Source organism: Pyrus communis, chromosome 5 (assembly GCF_963583255.1).
Source record: "Pyrus communis chromosome 5, drPyrComm1.1, whole genome shotgun sequence".
Lineage (NCBI taxonomy): Eukaryota > Viridiplantae > Streptophyta > Magnoliopsida > Rosales > Rosaceae > Pyrus > Pyrus communis.
Window position 1 is genome coordinate 25,150,636 of NC_084807.1, and position 17,837 is coordinate 25,168,472.

General features: G+C 37.0%; 3 protein-coding genes across 4 annotated transcripts; 1 reads left to right on the plus strand and 2 right to left on the minus strand.

Annotated features, from left to right (window-relative positions):
- Positions 1-2,242: 2,242 nt before the first annotated feature.
- LOC137734476 (uncharacterized) lies at positions 2,243-8,630 on the plus strand. Its single transcript, XM_068473738.1, has 9 exons — positions 2,243-2,386; positions 3,509-3,703; positions 5,145-5,237; positions 6,221-6,403; positions 6,490-6,592; positions 6,677-6,865; positions 7,175-7,626; positions 7,759-8,402; positions 8,489-8,630. The coding sequence occupies exons 1-9, from the start codon at positions 2,243-2,245 to the stop codon at positions 8,544-8,546; spliced, it is 2,061 nt and encodes a 686-aa protein (XP_068329839.1). The 3' UTR covers positions 8,547-8,630.
- A 230-nt stretch (positions 8,631-8,860) lies between these two features.
- On the minus strand, positions 8,861-13,154 carry LOC137733497 (alpha-galactosidase 3-like). 2 transcript variants are annotated; one of them, XM_068472644.1, is made up of 15 exons: positions 12,912-13,154; positions 12,513-12,571; positions 12,211-12,267; positions 12,092-12,126; positions 11,648-11,751; positions 11,479-11,551; positions 11,043-11,101; positions 10,891-10,956; positions 10,722-10,805; positions 10,293-10,357; positions 10,133-10,215; positions 9,796-9,886; positions 9,636-9,694; positions 9,271-9,411; positions 8,861-9,168 (listed from the first exon to the last, which is right to left on the minus strand). In XM_068472644.1, the coding sequence occupies exons 1-15, from the start codon at positions 13,067-13,069 to the stop codon at positions 9,055-9,057; spliced, it is 1,248 nt and encodes a 415-aa protein (XP_068328745.1). In that variant the 5' UTR covers positions 13,070-13,154; the 3' UTR covers positions 8,861-9,054. The 2 variants fall into 2 exon arrangements, with proteins under 2 accessions (XP_068328745.1, XP_068328744.1); XM_068472643.1 differs by having other exon boundaries at positions 12,861-13,154.
- Positions 13,155-16,375: 3,221 nt separating this feature from the next.
- LOC137734477 (uncharacterized) lies at positions 16,376-16,669 on the minus strand. Its single transcript, XM_068473739.1, has one exon. It carries the CDS (start codon positions 16,667-16,669, stop codon positions 16,376-16,378), a length of 294 nt encoding a protein of 97 aa, XP_068329840.1.
- Between the last annotated feature and the right edge of the window lie 1,168 nt (positions 16,670-17,837).

The window sequence follows — 17,837 nt, forward strand, 5'->3', positions numbered from 1 at the left end:
ATATTATTCCTAAATAATAGTCAGCTGAAAATGGAAACATGTTGGCGGAATGCCACGTGGGTGTGAGGCGCATGAAGTATTAACTCCCACTCTGCATATTAACCTATAATGTAAAGGCCACCTTTTAAGTCTGGAAACCATGAAGTGCAAGAGGGGGAGTGGCCTATAGATTAAGAGATTTGTTGGCAAACGTTAGACCATAGGACCTGGTTAAGCTTCATGGATACGTTACAGGAGAGATCTATATGATAAGTGGAATTCTCTATTAGCCTTAAGTCACACCTGATTTTGGAAATGATTTATTGTTTCGTAACCTATGAAAAGACAAAAATTATAAGAAAATCTATTCCATCCCAACGACTCTGAAAACCAACTTATCAGTAAATAAGAGAAAATGGGAGTGATCTTAGCATGAGTTGTCTAAAAGCATAATATCCAGGTGATTTTAAGTCCTTTCGGAGCCTTTAATCATTTTCAGTGCAATCTTTTTTAGCTTGGGTCAAAGGATGTTTGAAAAGACAACTGAAGTCCAAATTGAGCTGTTTCTGTTCTTTACGGCTAAGACATGATTGTTAAGTACGTTATAGAGCTCATCAGCCAACAAGGAATTTATTTTGTTGGATATCACTACCCTAGTTGTGCTTTACAGTTTTGTAGTACATTAGGGTGTCTAGAAAGTTTATTTGTTCATCTTCTTTTGGCAGGTACACGTCCAACAATCGTAGTTTTTCATACATAACTGACACACCTGTATTGTTTTCTCACACCTGTGCTCTCTGAAGTTGATCTAAGATGATTTTTAGGCCAACTTGACTTGCCTAGTCATGGGTTAATTTAGATACGTTGCAGCGGGATCAAATAACAATGTGGAAGGCCCACCAACTTTGTTGTAGGGCCCGTTGGGGGGGGGAGGAGACGTTCACTAATTTTTTCTGGTCATGAGCCCAAATTGAAGGAGAAATGTAGAGATGCCTGCACACACTTGAGCTGGAGCAACTGGGTGTGGTCAATGTAGCATAGGCGATTGTGGGCCTAATGAGTGCCCCTAGGTTAAACTGACATTTTTGGTAGGAAGACAAGTATTTGGTATGACAACAAATTCTAAATCTCTTTGCATCCAGTGCAATTAATATTTTACTCAGGAAGGAGAAAAATAGGATTTGATATTAATGAGGGTCATGCACTTGGGGATTTAAGTAGAAAACTTGGAGAGGTAACAGTGAGACAGCTGAGTACCATATATGCAAGCCACAGAAATTTACATTCTTAACCCAATTACAGTTATCTTTGTTTGTTACCTCATTAATGGCGAAGAATCCAGTCTTCAGAAAAACTGAAAATTTGAGAAAAGTGAGACTAAACTTTTATATGGTAGTAATCCTTGATTAAGACTGTTCCATTGGATTGTATTTGAGTCCCTTGGCAGCAAGAGTTCTTTGCCTTTCATCATTTTGCTTCTCTTCTGCTCTTTTGCTTCTAAGTTGGCCTTGGAGCTTGGAGCTTCCTCATAAAGGAGTGTTTTCCATTCTTTGACTGTTTATATCACTTCTGAGTTCTGTCCTTTTCTTTTAAATCTTTTCATGCTTGTAGAGTTTCTTCAGATAATTTCCCTGAAGGACTTCGGAATCTTTTCTGTTTTTCATCAGTTATTTCAAGATTTCTTTTCTCCTATCCTCATAGCACACATGTCAAAATATCCCCAAAATACATAATCTTCAGCATTTACAAGGACTTTAAATATGGAGTCCAAGGGTGTAACAGATATGGACAAACTCTGCATAAAGTTTCAAGCATCTAATTAGCTGTTTTTTCTCACCTTCTGCTGAATACACATCCTGGATAAGCTCTACTGATCTGTGTGCTATTTCCATTGCCACTCATCTGCTCAAGGTGCCCCGGTCTATCCTTCTCTCTCTATTCTCAGGATTTTGTTTGCGAACCCATCTCATTCCTAACCCTCCCTCCACCAATTTTATTTTTTTTTTTTTTTACTTTAAAATTCTTAGTTTTGCAGGTTTCTAAAATCATGTAGACATTCACTTGTTGAAATCATCACTGGGGAAGTGTTTGTGTGGGTTTCCTGGGTTACATTTTTGAAGAGTTGAAAGTCTCACCTTTTGAAGAGTTGAAATTCTCAACTTTTATATTTAGCCTTATATTTATGGAAGATTGTCAAGTAAGGTTATCATATTCCCCCTATTTTCAATCTTCTTCCTCCTCTCCTAAGACCTTGTCGAGGTCGATGGATGCAGAGGTATGGTCCTTACTGGAAGAAAGGACCCAAGAGATTTTGTGGACTATTCAACCAAATGTTGAATCTGAGTTGAGACGGAAGATGTTTGCTGATTATGTTCAGAGGCTTCTTGTAGGTCGTCTTGCAACTGAGGTGAGAAGTTCCCCAGTTCCCTATTTTTCTTCTCTCTATTTTTGCTTCTTGGCGCGAAGAGGGATCAACAATGGTAGATTTTTTATTTTATTTCGTTTATTTTATTTTATTTTTTATAACTGCAATCCATGCTTCTTTGAAGTCTGTTCGTATGGAATTAAAATTGTACTTCATCACATTGCTATAAGTCTGTGCTTCATAATTCAGTTTACTATGATTACCTCTGTATGTTGTCTCAATTGGTAATTCTCAATGTTTTAAGATGGAAGAATGTTTGTAAAATTAAAATCTGTAAAAGGGCGTGGATTTATTTGCGTGTACCCCCCCTAGCATTTCGAAACATTCCCATTGTTACCTTTATCAGTTGGGTTATGTAAGTATAGTCAGCATACCTAGATAATTTATTAGATTTCCAATTTGCACGGAAAGTGCTGCACTACACATATGGAAGTGTGGTTTGTCGTTACAGCCAAACGAAGCCAACTAAACTCTAAGCATCAACATGAAGTAACTATTTGACATTGTAGCATGTCTGGATGAAGAAATTGGTATTTCTTATCTGTTACAATAAGAGTACAGAGTCATTCCTTAGATTTTGCTGTTGTCTTCCGATGCCACTGCCACATGACCTACCGTCATAGAGCTTTTTATGTTCCGCTTTCAACGTCATCTTGGAGGGTTTTGTGTTTCTGTTTTATTACAAGTTGTCTTCTTAGGTCCTAGTTCTGTGAATATCTGACCTATCTTCAGAGAACTTATTTATGCAGCTTCCGTAACATTAGGTGTCCAGTACGTTAATTGTTTGTGCTGGATATGCTTTTAGGGTTTGGCATGGAAGTGTTGGATATGCTTTTAGGGTTTTACTCTGCTTTCGTTTTTGATCAATATATAATGTACGTGGCCATTCATATTGGAATCTGTTTGTCACTCATTTGAATTCCACGTGTTTCATTTTGTGTACCTAAAATTAATATAATTGAGAGATACGGCATTCCTATTTGTAACTTCTAACTGCTATTTGCAATAAGAAAACTCTGCTGGGGGGAGTCTATGATTGATTCGTTACAATTATTGTATGCTGCTATTTTAATATCCCTAAATTTATGCGAGCTTGTCGAGCAGCTTGCATTACAGGTCTTCTCCTTTGGCTCAGTCCCATTGAAGGCCTATCTTCCTGATGGAGATATTGATTTGACTGCTCTCTGCCTTCCAAACTTGGTAGATGTGCTTGCTCTAAAAATCTGTGTGATCCTCGAGGATCACCAACCACAGGACTCCAAGTTCCAAATTAAAGACGTCTGCTACGTTCGTGCACAGGTTGAGATTTCTTAGTTCCTTTTACCCTTTCCAATAATTGATCTGAATGGTTACTATATTTTTGTTTACATATTACATGTATCCTTTTTAGTATTTTCCTCCCTCATTCTTGTTTGTCTGTTATTTCAGTTATTCACGTTAAGGACTAGTTACCCTTTTACTTTCTCAAATGAAAATATCCAAAAACTATTAGTTTGTCAGTTCTTTCTTTTCTTCCCATTATAGTGCCAAGCATGAGGGCATCATTCTATCCCCTTTATCTCGAAATTAGACCAACATTAGTACCCTAGACCCCCATTGCTCTCGGTACTCTCAGAGTGACTCCTGGCCTTTGTTATGTAGGATTTTTCTCCACCTTGACAAGTAGTGATTGCCAAAAGTGTTCGATAAAATGAAGAAATATCTACTCAATCAATCCTCACACCCTGGTACCGCATCAACCAAGGCTACACCTGTAAAGGCACTCATATGTGTGCATGCCTAACACCTGTTTGGCACTTAAAAGACAGCTTATTAATTTATTTTCAGAGTATACGGACTTGTGCCTTGTTCTCATGATTGGTCTGCTCCCACTGTCTGATAGTCCTTCCTGATGACTCAAAAAAATTATCCATTTTTAACTAAGGTCGTTTTCATAGTTACATGTAAACCCACTTGACCGATTACGACGGTATTATATGTTACAGATTGCGTGTTATTTCCAGATCACGATGTAATCTCCATGTTGAAATTCTTATTAGGTTGTGAGAACTTCAACAATAAGTCAATTTCGTGCAGAGGAACCTGAACCATTAATGCTTCAGTTCTGATATGGAAAGGGTGAATAAGTTTGGAAATGTATGGACTGTGCATGCTAATTGTGATATAATTATTTTCCATTTATAAGAAAATTGTGTGAACCGGTTGATTTAGTACATTCCAGGAAAATAGATCACTCAAATAGAAAGATGGGGGATGATCAGGGGATGTGCACAAGGAAAACCAGAAATCAGCAAAGATGGTATACATCGCAACCTCAAGATTCAGACCTAAGAATTGAGATCAAAAGTCCATTGCTCCACCTCTTGTTCCTCTTCTTCTCCTTGATATCCTCTATCCTACTTTCCGATTTTGCTCAATGTCACCTTCTCTTGGACTTATTTCTTCTGTCCTCAAACTACTGCTAATCCTAAACAGTTTGAATTTATTTTTTATCTGAAATTTTGTTTTCGGTGGCTGCTGTTTTGTGTGAAATTTTTATTGGTTTGGTAGACAAATTATTTTAATGCTTTTTTCGTAATTTAAGGGAAGCATTTTCACTGCCTCAGTTGCTTTTTTTTTCTTTTTTTTTTTTTAATAAATCGATCATGTTGCAAAAGGAAGTATTATCGTTTCTTAACTTTAAAAGGGGGGATCCACTGTACTTTTTTCATATTGTTCTTGTTCGAATTTTGGGTGGTAGGTTAAGGTTGTAAAATGCATTGTGAATGACGTGGCAATCGACATCTCCTTCAACCAGACGGCAGGTCTCAGCACACTGTGCTTTCTGGAGCAGGTTAAAATCTTAACCCTTACATAATATGGAGATATAGTTTTTCCTGTTTAACGAAAAGTAGCTAAGAGTAGTAACCAGCACTCTTAAAAGCTTTCCTTCAGCTTGCTTGAATTCTTTGTTGAAAGCTTTGTTAATTTCGTACCAATAATTGCGAATATAAACTTAGCTGCACTTATAATTTTTGCACTTAATTACAATTGAATTTCTTCTGTGTATGTTACATGCTTCACTTCAACTTTCTATTCTGATCTGTTGGCAGGTCTGAAATTGGCTTATACCATTTTTTGTTGCCATCTTTGCTTAGCTCTTCGTTCACATAAATAGAAAATGTTTTGATGGTTCAGTAAATGTAGTCAGCTCCATCTGATTTTTTATTTTTGTTGTTTCGAGTTCGTCATTCACATAATAATTATTCTTCCTCATTCAAACATCTTAATCTTTTTGGGACAGTGGTAAACCAACCAACAAACAATTTAACATTAGTCAAAGATCTTGAGTTCGAATCCTTCCAGATTAAGATTTTTGTAGTTGTAATTATTCTTCCTCATTCACATAATAATTATTCTTCCTCATTCAAACATCTTAATCTTTTTGGGACAGTGGTAAACCAACCAACAAACAATTTAACATTAGTCAAAGATCTTGAGTTCGAATCCTTCCAGATTAAGATTTTTGTAGTTGTAATTATTCTTCCTCATTCACATAATAATTATTCTTCCTCATTCAAACATCTTAATCTTTTTGGGACAGTGGTAAACCAACCAACAAACAATTTAACATTAGTCAAAGATCTTGAGTTCGAATCCTTCCAGATTAAGATTTTTGTAGTTGTAAACCAACGAAACCTTTAAATCTACACTCAGCAATACTTAACATCAACAAAACTTATTAACACATAAGCACACACACACACACTCGCTCATTTCAAAATTCTAATGCTTGTAACTTTCCTCTTCAACTGACATGCCTGGTGCTTTATTCAGGTTGACCGACTGATCGGAAAAGACCATCTTTTCAAAAAGAGTATTATCTTAATCAAAGCTTGGTGCTACTATGAGAGTCGAATTCTTGGGGCCCATTATGGCCTGATTGCAACATATGGACTGGAAACGTTGGTGTTGTTTATCATCAATCGCTTTCATTCATCGCTCCGTGGTCCTTTAGAGGTATTTCTTTTGTTTTGTTTCTTCAGTTCAGCAGTCACATTTGCATGTGTAAGTGCTCAAATACGACTTTGAAATTGTGTGAATAGGTCCTGCTTATATTTTTGGAATACTATAGCACATTTGATTGGGAAAATTATGCTATCAGTATAAATGGTCCAGTTGCCTTATCTTTCCTTCCTGAAATCATAGGTAATTTATGCTCACATATGTGAATGTGTAACTGATCTGCTTACTCACTTGACTAGAATCTTTTAACTGTATTATTTGCTACAGTGACACCCCAAAACGAGGAGGAAGAATTTCTCCTGAGTGAGGAGTTTGTAAGAGAGTGCAGGCTGGCGTTTCCAGATCCAGCAGCGGCAGAGGCAGAGGTAGATAGTGTTGATGAATTCCAAATTAAGTTCCTTAACATAGTGGATCCTCTAAAGGACAACAACAATCTAGGCCGTAGTGTTAGTAAAGGTACTTGACCACTTTAACTGCTAGATCAGTTTTTTGTTCACTCTTTTTGAGATGACTATATTTGCCATATACTGTAACATCCCTCCGTCATAATAAACGTGACAATCTTGTATTTAAGATGTTTTCTTAACAAGATATGTTTTATAAACGCATAAATTTGGTATCTTTTCAATAATCTTTAATTCATATAGATTGCGCTTTATTAAGAATCTCTTATTCAAATTGCCTACTTTCCATTCTAGCGTATATCTTGTTCTGACCGGTTCTGTATTCCAATTAGCTGAATGCTGAACTACCTATCTTCTCCAGGAAACTTCTATCGTATAAGATCTGCTTTTTCCCTTGGGGCTCAAACACTTAGAGAGGTATTAATGCTACCGGGTGAACGCATAGGCATGGCACTTGAGAACTTCTTTGTGACCACTCTAGATAGGAATGGGCGTGGAGAAAGGGCAGATGTGACCACTCCTGTCCCTGCATTTGGTACTGGAACATCTGAAGAATCTGACCTTACTGGGGACTACGACAAACATTGTGATAGCCTGTTGTTTGCAAATGCGTATCAGTTTTTTAATACACACAACGGTGCTCCACCTTTTGTAGATGATGATATGAGCAAATGGAATTCCCTGGTTTATACGGCTCAACTATATGGGAATGTCATTTTTCAAATGGCAGAAAATGCATACCAATCTGCGGCCACTTTTGGTGTTGGGGTGATAAAGAAATCACACGGAACAGGCACATATATACCTAACCTGGTATATCGAATTCAACTCTTCTTTATTCAAAATTAAGTTTTTGATACTGCTGATTTCTTCTTCCTCTTTGGATTCAACTATGGACTGTGAAAGATGACTGATTGACTGGCTTTCTCATCCCAAATGCTTCAGGCACTGCAAAATCAAAATGATTCCACAAATGTGCCTCCAAGAGTGAGGAGAAGGATTCCGGAGTCTAGCAATCACGGTCTGAGGATGAAATCACCTCGAAAGACAAACCAAGTTGAGGTTTCCACAGAAGCAGGCCCGAGCGAAAATGCTCACCGGTTTAATTTTTCACCTGAAGAATTCCCACAGCTTCCCGGCATTCAAATACCCTCATCGTCAGAAGTACATCAATCTGCTCAGCCTGAATTGGCGTCTCCTCTGGCCAAAGAACTGAGGATGAAATCACCTCGAAAGACGAACCAAGTTGAGGTTTCCACAGAAGCAGGCCCAAGTGAAAATGCTCCCCGGTTCAATTTTTCACCTGAAGAATTCCCACAGCTTCCCGGCACTCAAATACCCTCATTGTCAGAAGTACATCAATCTGCTCAGCCCAAATTGGCGTCTCCTCCAGCCAAAGAATCCTCTCACACTTCCGGGAAGTCTAAGTTGGGGAGTTCTGAGCATTCACTGTCACTACCGGAAATGCCTTCACCTGTAGCAAGCCCACAGGCAAATCCTAGTGCTTCATATGCTCAGAACTTTATACCTGGGGTCCCTGCGATGGGAATGCAGAAGCAACAAGAACTGTCACAGGTCAACGGAGCGACGTAAGGCCATTTTCATCCCTTGAGAGTTTCTTGCCATATTTAAGATAGCACCTGATATGCCCTTGTAAAATGGTTTAACTCTGCAGGATTTGCTTGAACATGTTCAAGCTAGACAATGATAACGACTTTCCCCCCTTGGCTTGACGGAGGCACCGAGACGGCATACGTGGATTAGGTCGGTTGGCCAATGCAATGTATCCGTCCCCTTGCAACCAATGCGCCTGCCCCTTTGCATCCAATCTCAAATCCTATTGGCGTTAATTAGAGTAATTTAGAATATTGCATTTCAATTTAAAAACAAAAGCATTGAGACATCAATTTCGTTTTACGCATTTCCAGTTGAATTTCCGATTTCACTCTTTGAACTTGTGTATGAATGTTGGAGTTTTCCATTTGGGGTCAATATATATTTTCGCAGTTAGGGTTTATAAAATCCTTCTCATTGTTGCAACAGCTGATGGTTCCGAATGAGAACGTAGTCATATACACACTGAAATATGATACTTCTACGTGAGCAATATACATTACAGAATGGCGCTTAGATCGTCGCCAAGTTCTGCAAAACCCGAAGATTACAGCCGTGAACTCTTGCAGACAACGGTTGTGATGCCTTAATAGGTGGACAACAGACTTTTTTTGAACAATTTTACGGCTAAGCTACATATCTGAGCGAGGCGGTCCGAGGAGTAAAAATGTACATCCGGCAGTCGTGAGCATCGACCCGAGCACCAAATGACGATACCGCGTCTACCGCTACCTCTTCGTGCTGCAAAATATTTGGATGCCATATAAGCATAAAACAAATAAGTTCATACAAAGAAAAAGAAAATGATACAAAATTAGAAGTCCTGTAGGTCAGTTTCCTCACCTGCCACAAATCTCTCACTGAGACACTGATGCCGGATTCAAGTCCAAGTACTTCCCAAGTAGCTGTTATAGTCTCTGCTTTCGAGCACCGATTCCAGAGAGCAACGGTCAACCTATCTCCTGATAGAGGACCTGCCCAAACCTGGAAAACATAATCATCACCAAACAGTTGATATACAACAGGCTTATGTTAAAAAACCAAATGATGTGACGAACTTCTCCCTTGCCTCATAAAAGATATATGCGTAGGGAGATATATTCTGCCAGCGTACCATAGACACTAAATTGATCGCCGACATACTGATTTTATCTATCTTTCAACTAAGCAATCATTACGACTTTGTACAGCACAAGAAAGGGGAAAACCTGATAGCAACCATCTGTTCCAGAAACATCAACTTTCCTTCCCTGAACCCCAAGTGGATCTGCAAGAACAAAATCATTCCTCTCCTAATTTCGAAACTTCATAGTTGAAAAGGCGAATATGGAAAAATGATACTTTCAACCAATTAGCACCAATTCTCACCTTGGTTTACAGCAATAACCTCCTCATTGCTTAGAATCTCAAATGTTTCTGCAGTCATGTTTCTTACATCACAACCAATCAAAAGAGGGGCCTGGATATCCGAACGCCCAGTTATCAGTATGTGAAGAACTAGAAAGTAAATGAAAACGAGCCAAGGACAAAACTGTTCATATGCAACATGTCTTATGATGCCCCTTGTGCAAGCTACAATTAAACTAATTCGTTCACATATAAGATTCGTTTTTTGACACAACTCTACAAGACTATGAATGAAAGTTCAATCTGAATTATGGGATCAATATGCAAACGAGGAAGAAAGGAGCAAAAGTTGAAGCACCTTCATCAAAGCCCAGATGCTAAAATGAGCACGGTACTCCTTGTAAGTCATGCCTCCATTGCCAACTTCCAACATATCCGGATCTGCCCAAAAAAGATGGAGTATGAAAATTGAATCTTTGATGCCTTGAAAAATCTGTTTCAAAAAGCTCGTGTTATACCATTCCATCCACCGGGTCCTGCATACGCTGCCCACTTGTCATTCAAATCAGCAATTGTTGTCATGCTTAACAACAGAAGAACAGCCAACTTAATCAGTATGACCACTGACGCCTTTATTAACAATTTAACAGTAAAACTACAGGATCATGTATATAAGACCTTGCAGCCAAATAATAACAGCCAAAAACAATGATGGACAACAAATGTGAGACATTCTTGTACAATTACTGAGACAAATGCATATACGAGCACCATGAACTTGGAAGTTAAGAAGCACTTTTAAGGGTCCACTAAGGTGAAAGCATATACCACAAACCAGTTCTGAGGGTTTAGTACAAATTATGGTTTCAGTGTACGCAAGTAGAACTACGATATAACCCCCGACACTGTGAAGTTACTATCCTTGTTAATGGGTAAAGAGTTATAACCTCGCCCAAGTATCATTAATGTCGTCTGTAGTACGCCAACTATTTCCAACCTTTCCAGCCCACAAAGCAGGGTCGTCAACACCCCTGTCAAATAAAGAATTTATGAATCAGGATTTCCATAAACTTAACTAATCCAAATACTATAACACAGATCAATAAACTGGATTACCATTCACAAAGCGAATAGAAAATTGTGCGTCCAGATGCATTTAGGGCCTCACGCATTGGTGGGTATCTGGAATGTATGAAACCACATCAAATCAATTTATAGCTAAATCCAATTCCCTTGCCATTCAAATTGAGATTAAGAAGAGCCAATACCGTTCTTTTGGTGGGATCCCCAGGTTATAACAGTTGTCGTACTTCAAATAATCCACATCCTGAAAATACAACTTACTAATTCTCAACAAACCCATGCCTCCCAAGTTTAGATTGCAGACAAATTGTTTATTTAGAAGTGGAGATAAGGGGAATAGGTTATACATTGTGACACTGTCAAATATTTAAGCAACACCACATTTTTGCAAACATCGATTAAAGTCTATTAACATTGAGGATAATCAAAGTATAAGGCTTTTAAATTTAGTAGAAATGAGCACAGTATTTGCATGGAGGTCAATCTGTTCTAAATGAATTTCAGTCTTTCACTTACACAAGCAATATAAAATGCGGAAACAGTGTCCAAGGTTGTTGAATGGCTGCCAAACCAAAGATATACACATTCCACAAAAATTGAATAGAGGAAACAGAAACTGACCCAAGAAGCAAATAGCTTTGCATCAGCACTTTCATGATAAAGTGATCCTGGTCGAACTTGACATGTAAAAACCCTACAAAATAGAATCGGTGATGAGTAGTCAGGAAATTGTACTGAGTATAGCACTTGATATTCGAATAAAAATACATAAGAGTTTCATGCATCCTACCCAGCATCAGAATAAATTCCAAGCTTGAGTCCTTTTCCATGTATATAATCAGCAAGAGCTTTAATTCCCGATGGAAATGTTTTAGGTTCAGGGACCAATTGACCCTGAAACAAGAACAGTACGGAGTTCAAAATTTTAGCATACATCAAATTCACAGTTTTACAAGTATATGCTTTTCCACGCAAAGAACCTACATAAGAAAAGTTATATTCTTCCTTCCATGATAATCTATTGTGCACATATATTCATACAGGGCAGAAGAACTTATAGATACTGTACTGAGATATGATTTTGACAAGTTGCACTTAAATAACTCAATGCCGAAGTGTCTTCATATACGACGAAGACAGTATTCCCCACAGACAACAAGATCAACAATTACTGATACAAATTATAGAGACGGGGAGAAATACATCTTGGTTTAGGTAATGCAATTCAACTGACCTTGGAATTTCGTGTTGGAGAAGACCAGCAATCATCTGCACTCATTGACATTGCATTACATCATAAGTACAAGCAAGTGTTTAAGTTTACCAAATACTTAAGATATGCCAAAATGATACCTATATTGACATACACATAGCCTAAATCTGCTAAGCCAGTTGAGATGATCGCATCAGCTGTCCAGCATTAAAATAAATGTCAGTACTTCCGCAAAACTCGGTTGAGGATGAAGAAATGTTAATACATTGAACCGATCAAATCATCGAATCATGTTGGTCTTTTTTTCCCAATTAATATAAGCATATATTTACCATGTGCCGGATACACACCAGCACAAAGACAAACATTGATGCAATAAGGAAATGCAACCAATAATCTATAAAAGGCATCGGAGCAGACTCAATCGCAACGAAAAGAGTACCGGTTTCCTTGATCACGGTTTCATTGATATTGCAAGCAAAGAAATTCCAGCTATTCCACCTGCCCGCATACAATACAATGTGCATCAACAAAAAAAAATTACAATGTCAAGAAGTGAACTTTCATTTCATAAATGCAAAAACCAGTAAACCATCAGAAGGGTAATTATAAAACTGCAATTCCCAGCTACCCAACTCAAAAAACCCACAAACAAATCCAATGAACATAAAGATTTTATATTTTCCATCAAATACAAACAATCTAAAAGCTGGGTAGGAGTAATCAGACCAAGAAAGAACAAACTTCAAACTTCTAATACTACAAGTTAGAGAGAGAGCGAGAGAGGAACCCCATCTGAGGCGTTCGAGCCAAGCCGTTGTTGAGCTGCAAAATGCCATACTTGGAAGTATCAAAAATGCGATTAAATGTTGGTCTTTGAAAACTGGGTTTCTCCTGGGTTTGCAGGAGAGGCGTTACTCTGACTGCAATTGCCAAGGAAACTACCGATAGAGAGAGAATCAGAGTGTAGAGAGAGGGAGTGATCCTCCTCTTCACCATTGTTGAATGAATGCTATGTTCTTTCCTTCTTCTGTGTTCTTTTGGCTTTTTCAAACTGTGAGTGTGAATTGGGAGGAACCGAGAATGTTCGACGAAGAAGGAAAATACCGACGTGGAATATCAAATCCCCCTTTATCCGCTTAATTTATGCATATGACAGCTCAGCACTCGCCAATTTTTGGTCTTTTAATTACAAATTAAATTATTGGATTATGTTCCAAGAATCAAGCATTAGACAAGGATTATCCAATGCTATAAGTCATCATCTCTTTTTTTTTTTATTTATGTATCTTTTTATTTGAGAACTGATATTAACATTTTAAAAAAATTATTTTACACTCTTTAAAAGTGTATTTTTCTTTCTAATTATAAAAAATTTAGAATGCGGAATAAGACTTTTGAATTGCTAATAACAATTAATTTTTCTTTATTCATAGCAAAATTATGGCTTTGATCTCTGTAGTTTGGATGAAGTTTTGTTTTGCTTTTTTTGTAGCGCTTGTTACATGTTACAATTCAAGGACATTGAGTGGAATTCCACATCACTTCATATAAGGAATGGTTTATGGTTGTTTAAATTTTTTTAAAATCAGTTCTTTTAAAATGTTGGGGTCTTAATTGTGTTTGTAAATAAAAAAAAGAAAGTTCTTTTTCTTTTCAAAATCAGAAATCCAAAACAGCAGAAAGCAAAAGAAGCACATGCTTCTCAAAAAAGTGATTTTTTTTCAGTGAAAACAATGAACAATACCAATTATTATTGACAATCATACCTCCATTATTTTGCTAAAAACATTTTTTGCATTATAGTTTACCAATACGGACCTGCTTTTTTCACAATTATTTTTTCTAACAACACAACAAAAACAATTTTCAAGGAAAGCACATCAACTTCAGATTAGCCCTAATTCATTTATGTATATACGTCAATTGCGATTAGCAGTTTTGTAGATAAAAAATAATGAATCATTTAAATAAAAGATGAACTTTTTCTTAAGTTTAAAATTACTTTACAAACGTGGCATTTGGAGATGTTATCGAGTAATTGACCATATGACACTTGATAAGCATAAGATAGTAAACAGATAAAGCTTGTTCTCCACGTACGTAATTCTCTGCTAATTCTCCAAGGGGTGGCAATGGAAGAGAGATTACTTGCGAAGCTTTCTAAATCCAAAGAATAATAGACTAATTGACTGGCAGGTAGGTTTTTACAGTTTTGTTGGTTAGGTAACCAAGCAGCTGCACTTTCACCATCATCTTTCAAAATCTTGATTAGAAAACTAACCCACTTTATAATCGCATCACTAATCTAATTAGAAAACACTAATAATATAAGATTCATTGTTTCCCTTGAAGTTCCTTCTTTCTGTGAACTGCAGCTACACCTTTCAAAGTCAAATTTGGACAGCAAACATTGATTTCTTAATCTTTAAAGCAAAGAATGACCTCCATCTTCACAAGAAACGTCAACTTCTTTACAGTTTTTCATTTATATATTGTGTGTTTCTATTCACAACCAAAATTTTCAATCAAGTTCTGTAGCTATAGATCATGGTCTGCAGCCAGTGAGGCACCCTTGATTGTTAATTGATTGTTTGAAACTAGAAGTAGACTTTACAAATGAATAAATTGGATTTTTATATTTCAACCATGTACACACTCAATAGGAACATTTTCATGCATGCGTCGTGGTGTTACGCGATACGAATTTGATTTATCGATTATTATAAATTGTTATGATTTGAGGAAGTCCTAGACTTCATTCAGAACTTTGTATTTGAAGATTTTTTATCAGTCTAATTGTTTTCAATTGAGGCCATTTTCTTTCAAAAATATCAAATAAAAAAAAAATATCCAACCCGCTTAATGCTTGACTCATGATATGATAATTAGTGGATAAACCTTGCTTAACGCCTTGACTTTAGGACGAATATTTCAACCCATCAACATAGTACTCATGATCGAAAAATATAATGGTTAGGTTCAGAGGGAAGATTAAACAACTAGAATTTTAGTCTCATAGCCAACTTGCTAATTATGGTTTTTTAGTCAAAATGGTTATTCAGATTTGCATAACTCTTCACTTTAGTCCTTGAATTTTGAAATCAATAGAAGTGGTTCTTGAGATTGTCCACCATCAATCATTTTGATCATTAGGTGAAAAATTATGTTAAATGAGGATAAAAAATTACCCTCAATTTAGCAAACAATAGCTCAAAATGATTTGACCAAAATTGAGGGTATTTTTATTATTTTATCCTTATTTTATGGAAATATTTCACGGAATGACCAAAATGATTGATTGTGAACAAACTCAGAGACCAATTCTATCGATTTCAAATCAAGAACCAAAGTAAGAAATTATGCAAGTCTCATGAACCACTTTGGTTAAAAAGCCGCTAATTATTTTACTTGATTATTCTTTGTCCACCATGCCATTGATTTGGAAGTTTCAACATGTAACCCTTTTTATTTATGCATGCCTACAACGCGGTTTTATAATCGATAATAAAATTTAATTAGTTCTTCAATGTTCACGAAAGAATGTAGAAAATTAAACTAGAACCAAAGATAAGAAAAATTAAATTCCTCTCAAATGGGAGAAATTTTTAATTGTGACGGGAACACAAATGGTACATCACATGTTTTAATGGAAGTGATGGAAACTTTTGTTTTTTAAATTATTAATTTTTTAACACACATATCTTACCATTTGTATAGCGACACGTGATGTATCACTCTGTGTACCGATCACACTGAAAAATCTCTTCTCAAAGTGAGCATAAACATCATAGTCTCTAAATGTAGAGGCTCGGACCCAACGAAACACCTTATAGACAAAATTTTAAACTGATAAGCGTTGATATGATAAATTCTTTTTAAATATTTAAAACGTTTTTAAAGAAAATGTTTTATGGATTTCAAGATTAACTTACATTTTTAATAAGAATTAATTTTAGAAATATTTTTTTTAAAATCACTTTCAATCATTTAAAATCATTTTTTCAAGCGAATTAAAAGAACAAAAGCGAGTAATGTATTATATGATTTATTGTATTCTAGATATAACTCAACTATAAAACCAGGATAAACTGAAGGATACAAAAGAATTAAGAGATCAATCAGATCACCCTAGCTAGCTATCTATAATTCGTGTAACAAGTATTTACATATCTATTTGGAAATTAAGAAAGAGCCAAAAAACTATGAAAAGAAAAGAAAAGAAATTAAGAATCTGCTAACAGATGAAAGGAACAAGAAACGCAGAGAAACCAAATCTTCTTCGATCTGTATCACTTGAAGTGTTTAGTTGTTGAGGTCGTTGGTTCCTTTGCTGGGTCCAGAAGGCGGCTTTGTTCCCTTGGGAAGAAGATTCAAAAGCAGCGGTCCATACTTTGCAGCTGCTGCAGCACCAAACCTTGGAGTTTCAGCAGCAGAAGCTTGAATATTGCTGTCGTATGTGTGGCATGGCAGCACTTGCTGTTTCTGTGACCGTGGAGGGTTTTCTGGCAATAACGTAAGGTGGCCGTTCAAGAGCCTAGCGGATGCAGAAGAAGTTAGCACCGATGCGAGCACCACGAGGAAAAGGAGCAACACCATTTTTGCCATTAAGGTTTCTGTGAAAGGTTTTGGAGGATATGAACTGGTTTGGAGGGAAGTAATGGGACTGGAAAAATGAGAAGCAGCGGGTGGTGTGAGTATGTAAGCCAAATGAAGCTGCTGGTTTGCTTTTGGGTGCAGTGTTGAAGAAGATGTGAGGTTTATGGGGATTTTATATGTGAAAGTTTGGCCGAAAGCGCGTGGAGAGGACGGGGAGTGGGAGAGGAGGTTCCCGCGATGACAGACCAGATGAGATGCGATCGGCAAAACGTCAGCTGGAGGGAGGTTTTGACCGCGTCAGAATTTGCCAGCTTTTGGTTCCGTCAAACAGTCCGCGTCCGAAGTAAGCGATTCTTCCCGCCCACGTTAGCCCCACAGTCATGAACTCACATCACACCAGCCTTTTCTTTTCTCTTCACAAATCGTATTTCTTGACATTTGGGCCGGAGGGTAGGTAGGGAAAACTGGTTGCCAGGCCTGCTTTGAAATTTATTTCCCATGACCCAAGAGAAAATCTCAAAAATGTCCGCGAAGAAATGAGCGAATTCTTCTGACTAGCTGACCTAATTTTATGTGTGCATTCGAGTTCAAGACGAATGACATAGAAATTGTAAAAAGAAATTGAATTGCAATGGAAAGGGTTTGACCAATCAACAAGAAGTCTATAAATAATGGGTGTTGCTTAGAAGTGGCATTTGAGTCTTGTCACGACTTGATTGGATTCATATGGAGCATAAGTGTGACCCAATTGGAGATAATATTAGAGCAGAGACTTGCTTGACTCCATGACCCTCACCTTACCTAACCCATTAATTATTTCAATACGTTTTAGTTTGGAGGTAGGGATTGAAGGAATTAGACCGCGTTGATGTCACAAACAACATATTGAAATTTGAATCCAACTACTTTTTCAAAAGTGGAGACACTATGAAGGTTCAAGCTCAATTCCAATATATGTGCAAATTAGTCTCCGAGATGCTTTCATTTATTTCCTAATTGAGCATCTCTAATGGGAGTCCCTATTTAGGGACTCCTACTACCATCTTTGAGTACTTATTTAAGGACTTAAAGAAAATCTTTGTGTCCCTAAAGTAATATTGCCTCCAATGGGAGAGTCCTTATAGTAGAATCCCTAAATTTAAGGGTTTTACAATTTTATGCTATAATT

What these genes read in the sequence shown, in the direction of transcription:
- LOC137734476 (XM_068473738.1), top strand. Translation starts at nt 2,243, where the DNA reads ATGGATGCAGAGGTATGGTCCTTACTGGAAGAAAGGACCCAAGAGATT. An exon ending in CACTGTGCTTTCTGGAGCAG is followed by an intron (nt 5,238 to 6,220) that starts GTTAAAATCTTA and finishes TGCTTTATTCAG; the next exon opens with GTTGACCGACTGATCGGAAA. An exon ending in AGGCCGTAGTGTTAGTAAAG is followed by an intron (nt 6,866 to 7,174) that starts GTACTTGACCAC and finishes TATCTTCTCCAG; the next exon opens with GAAACTTCTATCGTATAAGA.
- LOC137733497 (XM_068472643.1), bottom strand. Translation starts at nt 13,069, where the DNA reads ATGGTGAAGAGGAGGATCACTCCCTCTCTCTACACTCTGATTCTCTCT. An exon ending in AACCGTGATCAAGGAAACCG is followed by an intron (nt 12,268 to 12,512) that starts GTACTCTTTTCG and finishes AATGCTGGACAG; the next exon opens with CTGATGCGATCATCTCAACT. An exon ending in ATTAATGATACTTGGGCGAG is followed by an intron (nt 10,358 to 10,721) that starts GTTATAACTCTT and finishes TCTGTTGTTAAG; the next exon opens with CATGACAACAATTGCTGATT.
- LOC137734477 (XM_068473739.1), bottom strand. Translation starts at nt 16,669, where the DNA reads ATGGTGTTGCTCCTTTTCCTCGTGGTGCTCGCATCGGTGCTAACTTCT.